The following is a 13,983-nucleotide window of genomic DNA, read 5'->3' on the forward strand; positions in this document are numbered from 1 at the left end:
GGAAGCGCAGGCGCAGAGTCCAAACCATCTGGTGGTAAACCATCGTCTTCCTCCTCATCCCAGGACCAGGAGTCCAGTTCCCCGGAGGATGAGCCACCCCAGCCCCCGAGGCTGCTGCCCCCCTCACTGGGGAGGCGTTTGGATGTGCTGCCCTCGTGGTTGGACATCAGGCCCAGCTCCTCAGAAGGGTCGTGGATGAATTTTGGGTAGACGACCTCCTTCCAAGGAAGTCGAACCACACCGTCACATGTACTGACCAGGCAGGTGTCAAGTCCTCCTCCAACTGTGCAAAGATGAGAGAGGATTTAGGTTTAAGTTCATATGTTTATTGAGGGTACAGATTATGCAAAAAGGGCAATCCTATTTTTAAATGATACAAACATAAGCTACAGGGAAAACAAATGTCTAAACTTTTGCTTTAGCTCTGCTGTTAGGTTCTTATCACCACCGTATCCGTTCCTTACGTTCTCTCTTGTGGCCCCGTTCCTTGTTCACGCTGTGCAGCCACTCAGTGGTGAAAACAAGGGGGTGCTGTGACTCCGGTACCAGGACTTCCTGAACGGTGCGCCCCCCGGGGGCCAGACATTTTAGGGCCAGCCGGGGGCAGCGTGTAGAGAAGGGCACCACCTGCAGGTAGAAGTCATTACTGCGCAGGATCCTCCAGTCCAGGGTGGAGAGCTGTACGACCACTTTCTCGCCTAAACACAGAGGCCAGCCGGAGTGAAGGAACAAGCAGCCCAGGTACTGAGACTGGGATGACAAGAACAAAAAGAAAGGGGAGTGAGTTGATTGCATAATTATATAAAAAAGGAAACCTTCATCTGCATAAAATGCAATCCTGGGTTCCAAGTCTTTAGGTTGTGTAGTGCACTTTAAAATCTCACCTTTAGAATCCCCGCTTGTCACAAACTATCCTAGTTAATGCTCAGTCTTGCTCCCCCATTCACAAACCACGGCCCACATGAGCCCGATGGAGCCAGCCAGTGTTCGGTAGTCAGATGAGTCGAATTTCTAGAACTGACAACGCAGCAGTCAACACTATTCAATAGCCCGACTGCCCAAAAAAGCCAGTGCCACACGCACTAAATGACTCTGCTGTTTTGTTTTGTTCCAAAGTGTAAAACCGCTTAGCTGGCATGACATAGCGAGAAGACTCTGGATGGCTGCAGAGAGTCGGAGTGAGTCAGACAGAAACATGCAGATGACCACAACAGCCAGCCACTGTGAAAACAGCCCACTGTTTCATTAGCGGAAAAACACATCCAGCAGCTCGATAAGACTGGGCAAATTAATCTAAATCCAGCACAATTAACAACTTGAGTCTAAATATAGAAAATCACACAACCGAGCATTAACTCAAGAGCTCTGTGAATCTAGGTGAAGGACAGAAGGCCCAAGTGTGATCCCCTGCATCATCAACTCATCTGTTTAGTGAAAACACCTTTTTCAAACGCTATTCTCACCTTTATCAGTCCTGTGTCAGCTCTATATCCTCTCTCTCTGTCTCTCTCCTGCAGTCTAAGCCAAAAAAGTCCTCCAGAAGCTCTCTCTGCCGTTCCCAGTTATGTCTAATAAACTGACTTGGGTCTACTCCCTCCCCCCCTCCCCCTTTTGTGCCCTCCAGACTCACAAGACGTGATCAAATGATATTCCTTACCCGATCTGTCCTCCATCTTTACTTTTCTACCCATGTGCCTTATTCAATTCCCCCAACCCCAATTCAAGTCTCTTTTCTGTTCTCTTGCTGCGGCAAAGTTTTGGTGCAAGCATGTGTTGATATTAGTTTTAAAAAGCATGTGTGACTTTTCCTCCCTTAAAACCTTATTTTCTGTTTTGAGCCAGTCCACATTCTGTAACTCCCTCTCTCCTCTGGCCCTCCTCCCTCCCATTACCTCTCCCTTTAGAGTACCCCAGTGTTTGCTCCTTCTTTCCCTTCTTTCACAAAAATTCCTCAATCAGTCTACTACAGTCTACAACCTCCAGCATCTTCTCTGCTTTCGGACGTGCACGCACATGCGCAGGCATGCAGCCATGGTGAATGGAAGACACGTTGATTTTTTCTTTTCCCCCCTTGGACTCCCACCACATCACTCTCTCTTTCTCTCACAGCAGAAACACATTCACATATGGAAGGCATTATTGTCATGACTCACAGTCTAACTCCTGTCCCGCTCCACTCAGCGACAATGAAAACATAGTTTGCTCACAAATGCCTGTGCATGTGTGTGTGTGTGTGTGTGGGTGTGCAAGTCTAGGAAAACTGTAAAAGGGGAAATATGAGACAGTTCTGAGCCTCCGAGCTTGTGCTAAACAGTGTGTGTTGTTTATCTTTGTGTGTGCGCACTCTGGAAAGTGAAATAAAAGGAATGCCGTTCAGTGTAAACCTTATAGCTTTGAGTTAAGTACATGTTGCGTCTCATTTGTCTATCTTGTTTTGTGCGAAGGAAGCAGAAAGTGCAAAGAGAGTTATTTGAGGGCACCAAGTAGAAGTCGCATAGTGTATCCTGTATCGTACTATTTACATGCATTTGCTTTTTGCACGCTGGATGCTGAAAAGTACAACCATAACTTTTTTTATTCATGCTTCATTTCACTGTATTTCATTCATCTCTGTCAGTTCAGTGGAGCCCCCCGAGGCAGGAAACCACCTCTTTTGTCTTCGGGTCACGGCGGCTGCTAAATCTCAAATTTCACCAGCCACTTTCTCTTATTTTACCGGCCAGCTAGAGTTTTAGAGCAGACTCGACCCTCCACAGTGAAGGGAGGAAATAGTACGGGGTCAACACATGCATCCAATTAGAAGAGCCTTGAACTTTTCCTTGCACTGGTATCTTCATGTCACCAGTTAACTGTGATGCCACGCTGAAGACCTGACACTTAGATTCAGGGCCCAAACATGAGGACCGGATACTGGCTTAACTTAAGACTTAACTTGTTGACAGTTGTTAGCAAAATAGTTCATGACTTGACTTGGAATTGTCTCTTTGGGACTTGCAAGTTTTACTGCTGAGACCTGAAACTAAACTGGAAGACTTAGAAACTAGTAAAGCCTTAAAGTTACGACAATAAACGTTCACTTTGTGTTGATTCTTCTCCTTTTGGACAAAAGCAGTAGTGTTTCCGAGCACCAGACTCCCTCTCATTTTACTGCAGCAGGGTCTGCTCCACTCAGTCCTGGTTCTGGTTCTCCCATGCCTCCCTTACCCTTGAGAATCCAACCTGAATAACTTTATAGAAATAGCCGATCTTCTCGCTGATGGTCTTGTTTATAGCGTATAGAGGCACCAGAATAACATAAAAAAACCGTTTCACGACCAGTTAAAAGTTCCTCGCAATAACCTTAAGAACATGTGTGACTTGATTTGGATTTGTTCTTTAGGCTCTTTCAACTTGACTTGACTTGCCAAATACACGCACGACTCGCACATCAAAAAAGCTAACAGTTGACAGATTTCTCACACTATCCTCTCTTGCGTTTGACAGCTGATTCTGCTTCTGATTATACAGCGACGTGTGTGTTCTCATCTGCAGCGTTTGCAAATTTGGAACTCACGCAGGCGTGCTGCTGGAGCTTGTGCAGGAGGTGCTTGGCAGGAACGAAGTAGTCCAAGAGGTAGCGAAGACTGTCGTGTTGGTAGGTCGACTCCAGGACTGAGAAGACCTGAAGGAATGTGCAAAAAAGGGGCAAAAACACTTGAGTGAATGCAGGTGTATTCATTGCATTTATTGATTAGATCCACACACAAAAAAGCTGTAGAGTTTATTTATCATTCATGTCTGGGGGAAGACCTTTTAATGCTTCTCGTGAACTAAGAGCAGCCTTTGTTTCGGCTACCTACATGCATTTTGGAGTGCATCAAATGGATTTGTAAGAGGATACATCTGCTCAAGGTGGAGGAATTTCCTTAACCCAGACAGCGTGTTATCAGAAAGGCTGCTTCGTTTTATCCACCGTAAAGTCATAAAGCAGTTTTTTTTTCCATCGTAACAAAGACATTTTATTTGAAGCTACATGGCAATTTGGAACAAACCAATTATCACATTTCTATGAATTCTAACGGTGAGTGGCTCCAAAGCTTGTGTGTGTTTGAGCTAAAAACTTAAAATAAATGTGACTTTGGTATTGCTAAATTGGAGAGATTAGAGCAGCGGTAGCCAACAGAGTGTTTTAAAACTAGCATTACTCATTGGTGTAATTCGGTCTAAAAATAGCCTTAATTCTTTTGTTTTGTGGTTGATGTTTTCTTTTGAAAAACCCCAATAAATAATTTAGGCTGAGGGGCCATACAGCGTTTTTTTTAATGAGCACTAGCGTCATCTTTAAATGGTTCCCAATGAGGAGAGCGTGTGTGTCTGCCTATTGAAGCATTCTACACCCAGCGTCATTTTTCATAGCACTCCCATTTTTTTGTGCGGCCCCTACGAGCGCTTCTATTCGTTGTCTAGTTTTTGGGGGGTTTTTTTCAGAAAGGAGCTGGTTTTGTCACTTTCGCTCCTTTTTTAGGCAACGAGTCACATTTTAGACGGGGCGGATTGTGAGGGATCATTAACAGTAATCCTAATAAACACTCTATACAGCCTATTAAATGCATAAAATGAATTATTCAAAGGTAAACAGAGCAGATTTGTATTATTATGACAATTTTTATCAATCAAGTAGCCCTCCATGTAACTCTCTACCCTACAGGTAGCTCTCAGTTTCGAAAATCAATGCTTTGACTAAAAAGCAGAAATAGTGCGTGGCTTTTAGGTTAAAGTGAGTCATGTGAAGCTCCTGTTTGGAGGAAGAGGGTTTGGCTATAATTGGCCAGCTGGCTGGGTTTTCTTTGTGTTGGCGTCTAGCAGAAGTTTGTATCAAGGGAAAGTACTGTTATCTGCACAGAACATCGCCTTGCCCACATACTGCAACACCGCCCCTATCAGTTAATTGAATCTGCATTATTTCTATTCCCCTGTTTATTGCTGTAAAGATGTGAGACTGCAATACATATGTGTGTGTGTGTGTGTGTGTGTGTGTGTGTGTGTGTGTGTGTGTGTGTGTGTGTGTGCGTGCTTGTGAGATGTACCTGGGAGAGGAGGGGTGGTGCTGTGCTCTCGAAAGGAGGGTAAAGCGACGAGAGCGCCCCCTGCACACAATCCTCCATCGCCTCCGAACCCTGAGAGAGAGTGAGAGACACACAAGAGGTGGCGGAGGAAAGGGTTAATCCACAACCGGACACTGAAACCACTCTCATGTCTGTGTTTGTGTTTAACAGCCGGGTTGTCTCGCTTTTTTTTTGCTGACACAAGAGACAAATATACACCCACATTCTACTTTTAACTTCCTGTTGCATGGCCTGGGGAGTGTTAACCACTTCCTCCAAGGCCCGGTAAATGTAAGAGCCCCACAGAACAAAAGAGTGAAACCAATGCAGCATGTTAACTCCCTACACACACACACACACACACACACACACACACACACACACACACACACACACACACACACACACACACACACACACATATTCACAGCTGCATGCATACACACACATCGCAACACCAGGCCGGCCTGTGAGGTTGAGGGTGACAGAACAGAGCATGCAACACATACAGTGTTTATTTTTCTACATGGACCGTTGGCATGGCGACCAGCAACTTTTTCATTTTCACTCTCCCTCCCTTCAGATTTCATCTCAAAACTCCCATCTGCTTCTCTTCCTCAATTTTCTGCCTTTTTTTCCCCCCCAAATATCTGATCTTTTTTTTTTTTTTCTAACATTCGTTGTTTCACCTCCATCTGACTCCCTGAATGTCATCTGACAACTATTACGTTGGGATTCTCTTCAACAGACGGCATATTGTCCCGGGTAACTACAACAAATGAAGGGATGGATGGAAAGCCACGGGAGAAAAAAAAAAAACTAAACAGAATGGGAGAACAGAGTGTACGGAAAAAGAAAAAGTGCGGCTAGTGAGAAAGGGGCCAGGAAGGAATGAGTTGATGGTGGTGTGGAGGTTTATGGAAGAAGATCGAGCTTCAACCGTATTGAAAATCATTTTTCAGGCTGGTTTTTTTTTTTTTTTTGTGTACACAGAGGGGGTTGTGGTCAGCCACGGAGGAGGACAGAATGAGTATTACAAACAAGAAAGTACTGTCTCTCCAAATTATGCAACTTTGCCTGAAATGCCCCGACAAAATAAATTATTATTATATCAAACACACAAAATACGGTTGAAACAAATGTCAAGACTCGTTGTAAATTGGTGTTTTGACCAAAAGGCGGAAGGAAGAGGGAGATAAAATGGACATTTAGGCACAGAAGAAAGCAAACTTGTTTTAGGGTGGACCAAAAAGAAAGTCTCCTAGGGACTGAAAACTAAAGAGTAAAAAGTTTGAGACTTGTAACCAGAGCATGACACATCAGAATCTACAGTATAAATGTGGTATGGTTTCTCTGGGTCACACACGAGATGTTTGTTTCTGTTTCCTATTCACTGTCCTGGCTGCAGAGCAATTTTTTTCTACTGTGACTTCAGCCCTTATGGCATCAACAACAGAGTGGGCACCGCCGGGCTCAAACTCATGCGGCTTTACTTTTCCCATAGCAACAGACACAAATGACAAAACTAACATTAATGATGCTGAACGCAGCTCACTTTTCCAGAAGCAGAGCGGAAGACTTTGGGTCATTTAAGTCCGTTGGCTTTTAGAAAAACAAAAGCTTCTTATGGACGCGACCCCTAAAATGCTCTTCTTAAAAGGAACGTAAGTGTACATGTCCAAATCATTCTTAATTATCTTAAAACAAGGGAAAAGTTTCTAAGTAATCAACCTTTTTTTTGAATATAGTCACATTAAATAAAGGCAGAAAAAGCACATCACTGCACCATTCCACATTTGTTAAATTGTGTCATGACACTGAAAAATATTCAATTATTTTAAAAAAACACAACTTTATAAAGAATTTAAGGCATTGAAGTCTTATGAATAGTACACGCTCTACACTCTCTGCCATACAGAATACAAACGTTGCATTTTTTTTGTTTTAAACAACGCTCATATTTAAGTAAATGTAACGACGATTACATCACAGTAGGTCTCTAAACAACAGTCAGTCAGGGAGCACGTTGTAATAGGTGTAACGGTTGTTAAAGAGGTTTAAACAGCCTCCTGGCTCGCTGACAGAACATATTGAGTCTAGTAAAAGCACAGCAGGGGGGTCCAGGGGATTGCAAGGCGAGCCAGCAGGAAGTTCCTCATAGACTGAAGCCCCTTTTTAAAGTGTCCCACAAGACTTGAGTTAATTCAACACAACACTATATTAAAGAAGAAGAAAAAAACATGACAGTGGACACTCTCTAATGTCTTTTGGTGTGTTTTTATCAAAGGCACAGCTTTTCATGTTCCATGAGATTGACTGGAAAACGCCAATATGCAATGCCTTGAATGGGAACAACTCTGCAATGTGCGCCCAGTTGGCGCGTGCCGGAGAACACAACTCATTCCACTACTCATTCCTTACTTAAGTGTTTGGAGAGCTATCCTCAAACCATTTAAATATTCATAAGCATCATATCATTTAAGAGTTTTGCTCATATCAAGACTGGCAGATAGCCAAACCCAACGTAGTTTACTTAGCGACGAGCTAGCTCGCCAGCGACAATATTTGATTTGGATGTGATGTACGATAGTTTCACTCCTCTTGTTTTATTTCCTCAGCTTTGACTCTGTGTTTGCATGCCTGTACAGCAGGATGCTCCACTGCTAAACTCCAAAAAGGATGGAATTTCAGTCTGCAAGTGCAATCACTCAAACACACAAGGGATGCTGTCAAACAGAGGGAGGAAAAGAGCAATGCTGATTTTCCACCAAACCACAAATTCCTTGTAAAAGAATATGACTATTGCGTATTATTCCACAAAATAATTGTTTTAACACAGCTGTGTTTCGTCTAGTTTAAAAAAGGTCAAGTTCATTCATAAATGCGTCACTCCTGTCTAACCTGTAGCTTTTTCGGTTCCAGTGCATCTAATGCATTCAAGTCACTGTTCTTTTTTCATCACAGAGACATTGCATGCACATGAAACAAAGCAGCCCCTGATGAAATTTGCGAATTCAATTTACTCCAAGACAGAAGGAGCCTCTCACGTAAGAAAAAAATACGGGTGCCTCTCCTTTAAGGGACTATAGGTGTAATTAAATTACACTTCAATCGGATACTTAACGCTAATGCACTTAGGTGTCTTACTTTTTCAAAGTCACTGCGGACGAATCTGCGATTATGCAATACAATGTACTGTAATTTGTCCCTCTGGGTATAAAGGCTTTGTTTTTTTTATGCCGCAGGTTTTCCAGCGCCGTCGCCAATGTCCTTTGGAGAACAAGCTGTACGCACATTATCACCAAATGAAACCAAACTAAGATGATGATGAGGAACAGATCTGAGTTCAACCAGAAACAAGGCAGTTCATTTTGGGACATTCTAGGAATAGATTTCACCAGAGAAGCACATCAGTGTTCTGATTGAATTTGTCTGACTAGCTAAAAGTCATCACATCCGACCGTACATGCAGAGTCATGAGCAACATTGGACAGTTTTTATAAAGACACATTAGGATTTTTACCAAAAACAAAGTCCATGATGCATCTTTAATATTTGAGACTTAACTGAGACTTTTGAAGATATTTTAATAATTTAAAAACCCATTAGAATATAAACGCATTGTACCAGAGCTGAAAACTAGTTGTCAGCTCACAGCAAGTTGTTGTTTTGGGGATGCATGTTTTTTTAACAGGATATTGACTGTACGATATTTATAGAAGTACCGAAACTTGGGGAAATTCCAATAACTTATCACAAGACCAAAGTTCCATATTAAGACTGCATGATTACCACTGAGATATATCGCCATGACAACCGAGCAAACTCTATCCACTGGGGAACATGCAGCTTAAAACCTCTGGAAAAAAAGATAGCAAACAGATGTGTAAGGTGTCCATTCTCCCCCAAAAAACATGTCAATTTTGAACTAATAGTTTACATGCAAATTAAGATTTGTGCAACAAATACTCAGATATTTGCATATGGTGGTGGGTATTTTATACTATTACAGTTTTCCTAAAATTAGATTTTAAAATTGCAATATATATCCCCTTGCTTACGGTCTTCCTATGTTCCTATGTTCTTTGTAAGGCACATAATGGGAACATCACAAAGGGTCCCGTGTTCCCCAAAACTGTTCTCATACCCAATTTGACGCTTGGTGAGGACCCGTTGTCTTCACTCAGGTTTAGGCAACAAAACTACTTGTTAAGGGTTGAAATAAGTACGTTTTTGACAACCTGGGAATAAGAACGAGCTGGTTCCCAAAACTCTTTATAACATGTAATGGGAACCACAGAAAAAGATGTTCCCCAGCTCTTTTCACTTAATATGACATAGGGCTATTGTGGGCACTCATCAAAGGGAACATGCCCTGGGACAGTGAGTCCCTGGCAACATAAAACATTTTGTAAAATTGACTTAATGTGCGTTCACAGAATATTGAGCTGGGGGAACATAGACACAATCCCTCGCAATAGATTTAATCTAAACCCTTTTATCGTGATACGTACCATATCACCAGATTATTACCAGCACACAGCCCTAATAACAAAGGGTTGTTTCTTGCTATTTTTTCCCACTAATTCACAGATTACCCATCAGGCGATCTGATAATATTCACCTACTCTACTTCTTACTCACCGGAAGACAAGTGTGGGTGTGTGTGTTTTTGTGTCATATGGCACGTGGAGTGTCGGGGAGGACAATCGTCATGGTGTGAATGAATGTGTATCCTCCTGTTTGTGTCAAATATGGACACACAGTACAGAATCAGAGTTTTCCTGCGTCAGACTTCCTGTCTTTCTCTCATGTACGCAGACTGAAACGGAAGTGGCAGAAGTGATCTTTTATGCAGATGCCTGACACAGGAGGTGGCACCATAAATATAAAAATAGATATGTATAAACAAAAAATCGAGGGTAGACAAAAGGGTAATAAAATCGAGAAGACAATGTGGACTTACTGGTTTTGGACATAGCAAAAGAACTATCCTTCATGTCAGTTTAGCTCAATGACGTGAGAGTGAATTGAGAAACAGATCGAAAAGAAGACTGAGCGACAGAGAGACACTGAGAGAACCAGACAGCTCAACAGAGAACCGAGGGGTTCAGACAGAAAAAGGAAAAAGAAAAGAGGAGGAGGAGGAGGAGGCTGACCGGTGGGAGCGATCGATGGGGAACAAGAGCAGCAGCAAGCGTGATACAAACCAGATGTAGATCCATACAGTGCACGAAGGACGGAGGCAAGAGAGGAAGAGAGTCGGAGAAGATGACGTGATTAGGAGCAAGAATGAGAAAAGGTGCTGACAGTGAAAGGGGGAACAAAAAAAGAAAGAAGGAAGACAGACAAAGGGAGAAGAGGATGAAGAGGAAGCAAGAGGGAGAGGCCTTAAGAGATTTCCTGGCCTAAATCTTCCCACATAATCTAACCTGACCTACAGAGGGTCAAACAGCTTCTTTACAGATTGTTTTAGACTACTTAAATGCTACAGTCTGTCGCTGAACACAGTAAAAGCAAGTTTCACAGCAGATGAGATTTCACACTTGGCCTCTATTCATTGTCTATTTATGGCCTGTTACAAATGAGCCTGGTATTTTGTCACATTCGTGAGGGTTATTGGTCTTCCTAGTGGGACATTTCCTGAGTCAAGCTAGCTTAGGCCATGCTAGGTTGGGCAGAATGTTAGCCTGATAGCATAACTGTCCCATCACATCAGTATAGATGTAGCAAGATACAGTAGCTGGGTGAACATGAACCAAATTGTTGTAACAAACCAACAGTAGCCATTAAAAAAAAAGACTTAATTTGGAGGTAAAACTGAAAGAGAGCACACCCTGGTTTATTACTCCCTCATTGCAGACGCTCAGTCTGTTAACTGTGATGCATGTTTGCAACAAACACTTCTGCTTCTAATTTTACTGTTTGTTAACAACCTGAAAGTTCATATGCTTGTGTTTCATGCCCAGCCACGTCGTCTATATAAGACGATGTCTATATTTAACAATTCGAACATGCTAGCAAAGAGTTGCATATCCAGCTGACACGTAGCAACATTAGCATTCATTTGGAGTCGTGTTTTTGGCTCAAAAGCCGGTTCCACTTTTTCACAAGCTAGCTAGCTGCTAACTTTGTCTCTCTGCTGTCCGTTGCTAATGGGCAGGCAGCATACAGTTGGTTTATCTGAGCGTTTCTATTTCTGCTGCGGCCAAACTAATGAGAGACGTAGGGGTGAACCAAAACAGACAAAATTGTGGGCCTCAAAATAAAAAAACAATGGGTTTTTTGCTATGTTCGAACTACGAGCGACAAAAGCCACAACAGACCAAGCGTTGCCAGCTATAATGTCGCTGAGTCACCGTTGCTTGAGTGCTCGTTGATGTAGTTGAGGGGAGGGGAACTGCACATCCAGGGCAATGCAAAACCTACTTTCATCCAATATTGTCAGCCAGAAACTCTGGTCTCTATGTCCCCTTTGAGACTTCTTTGCTGTCTTAACTTTTCTGATTGATTTGGTTGATGTGACGCTTTTTGAAACGTAGTTGGAGTGAATATTCAAGAAGACATTTCCCTTTTAGGTTACCCTTCATCAGGGCAGACCTTAGTGCTATTCAGGCAAGACTTTGTGTTTGTCTTACGATAGCCTAACACCCATGGGCTTTGTTTCATTTACTGGTTTGTTTTCATTGAAACGCTCTTTATCCACATGTCCTTATTATAGGAGAGGCATTATTTTTATTATTTAAAGAGGCATTTTATTTTAATTTAAGAGGTACTTTTTCATTATTATTATTAAGAACGCATTTTTTTCATTGTAAATGCACTTGTGAGATTTGTTCCTCCAAGTAATTATTTCAGTATTATTTGGTTGAGAACTAGTTCCCAGGCTTCTTCTAGATCAGGTAAAATCTAAGGAATCGTTATTCCCACACTACATTCTGGATCACGGGGCAAAATAAGGCATATTAAAAAAACAAACAAACTGCTTGGATGCCAAATAACGATTCCGATGAATCTGCATGCGCACACTGTTTATGTCGGAGTGGTGACAATCACAGGAAACTCAGTTAAAGAAAAGATTCCTGTGATTGACAACATCGCTGATCCTGTCTGGATTGTTCTACTGCTGTTATCTCCACACGCTTGGTGCTCCCAAACAGGTTAAAACAAACACAGAGTATCGTTTGCAATAACTTTCATCAGACTTTTTTTTTTTTTTTTTTTTTTTTTACCCTTTGCCACATATTATAGCAATGGTTGCCGTGCGTGTCCCTGTGTGATGCATTTTGCACATATATGCATCTGAGCGAGTATGCATGCAAACATTCCTCACGTGTTAAGTGTTTTTTTACTTTATGGACACATGTTTGTTCGATCATTCAGATTACAAAGGTCTGTTTAGGTGCTATTCACTCTTTTAAACCTGGTGTGTTTCATTTCTCCACCTTGCTGCATGTGATTATTCTGTTTACATCTGTGACTATTTTCCACTGTTATTTTCCCGACTGGTTAAAGAGGAAGATGAAGCCGTACTGCACATGTTCTTCGTCCCCTGAAGTCCATGCCATCCCTTGTTCCCCCTTTCTTCTTCTCTTTTTTATTTTTCTTCTCTCCCCCTTTTCTCCCAGGGCCAATGTGGAAAATGTGGCATCACCGAAACCACCGCTGCTGCCGTCCAAGTCTCCAAAAATAAAAAAGTAACCCTACCCTCCTCTTTTATTCCGCTCTTTCCCCAGCTCCAGCTCTCCCCCCTTCTCTCTGCTTTTTTTCTCTCTCTCTCTCTCTCTCTATCTCTCCCTGCCAAACAGCTCCACCCTGCACCAACACACAGAAGCGAGGAATACGATCCAAATCTTTCTTTGTTAATCTCTTTTCTTTCTTAATTTCAGTTTATCTTCTCACATGTGTGTGTGCGTGTGTGTGTGTGTCTGCCTGACTCATCTCCCTGTCTCTCTGCCTCTGGGTGTCACTGATCAGACCATGGGTGGGTGGGGATGGTAAACAAAATCCCCTACAGACGCAAACAGAGAGCCCTTGATTCCCTTCTCCAAGTCAACCACAAAACTCAACCAACGTCACACTGCTTAAATCATGTCATTCGAAATTGCTGCCATTTGGGATTTGACAACTTTGTAAACTGGGTGTTATAACTGCTGACTTAAGCTTCTTCCCTAAATCAAACGCATGCCTTTTATGAGAATAATTAAAGAAGAATACATATTTAAAACAAGTGATGCTGTTTTTTTAAAGCACATGTGGAAGTCTGGGTATAAAAGTCAGTACGCACATGTTAAAAAGTAGCTTAAAGTGAATTTATGGTTGACAAAACTTAAAAAAGTCATGTTGCCATGGAATAAAAACAGAAAACATTATGACAACAGATTTAATAGGAGTGGAAATACAGTTAAATACACAAGCACTTTGAGTCCCTGAATTAGTTTTTGGGAATTTTTTATCTTCCTTACTGGAAAAGTGAGATTTCTTTTCACATTTTCCAGACAAACTTGAGTTCTCCATAGTTAAAGAAAGGGGCACTTACCATGACTTCAGTCAGGAATTCCTACATAGTCCTCAGCTCCTTCCCTGAATGTGCTTCCTCTCCGCATTCTATGCAAAAGAAAACCCCTCTCTCCTCTCAGTTGTTATCAAACAGCTTCCATTACCTCCTTCTTTTTTTTTTTTAACCCTTCTTCAAGTAGGAACTTCAGCGCGTGAAAACACAGTCCTCCTCTCTTCCCCTCTCTCACTCTCCGCTATGTTTCCCCCCCAGCCTGGGAATGTCCAAGCATTTTCTTTTTTTTTTCCCTCCCCTACTCTGTCTGGCCTGCAGTCCCACGCACTCCCACCCTCCTCCCCTCCCCTCCTTCCCTCCCCTCCTCTCACCTAACAAGAGCACTAC

The 13,983-nt window shown here is 42.4% G+C and overlaps 1 protein-coding gene across 1 annotated transcript in view; it reads right to left on the minus strand.

The window, feature by feature from the left end:
- arhgef40 (Rho guanine nucleotide exchange factor (GEF) 40) overlaps positions 1–13,710 on the minus strand; it is a 36,273-nt gene extending 22,563 nt beyond the window's left edge. Inside the window, 5 exon segments of the mRNA XM_054601684.1 lie at positions 2–283; positions 465–750; positions 3,554–3,661; positions 5,067–5,156; positions 13,624–13,710. Of these exon segments, the coding sequence (XP_054457659.1) occupies positions 2–283; positions 465–750; positions 3,554–3,661; positions 5,067–5,156; positions 13,624–13,626 (769 nt within the window). The 5' untranslated portion in view covers positions 13,627–13,710.
- Between the last annotated feature and the right edge of the window lie 273 nt (positions 13,711–13,983).

This window comes from Anoplopoma fimbria, chromosome 7 (assembly GCF_027596085.1).
Source record: "Anoplopoma fimbria isolate UVic2021 breed Golden Eagle Sablefish chromosome 7, Afim_UVic_2022, whole genome shotgun sequence".
Lineage (NCBI taxonomy): Eukaryota > Metazoa > Chordata > Actinopteri > Perciformes > Anoplopomatidae > Anoplopoma > Anoplopoma fimbria.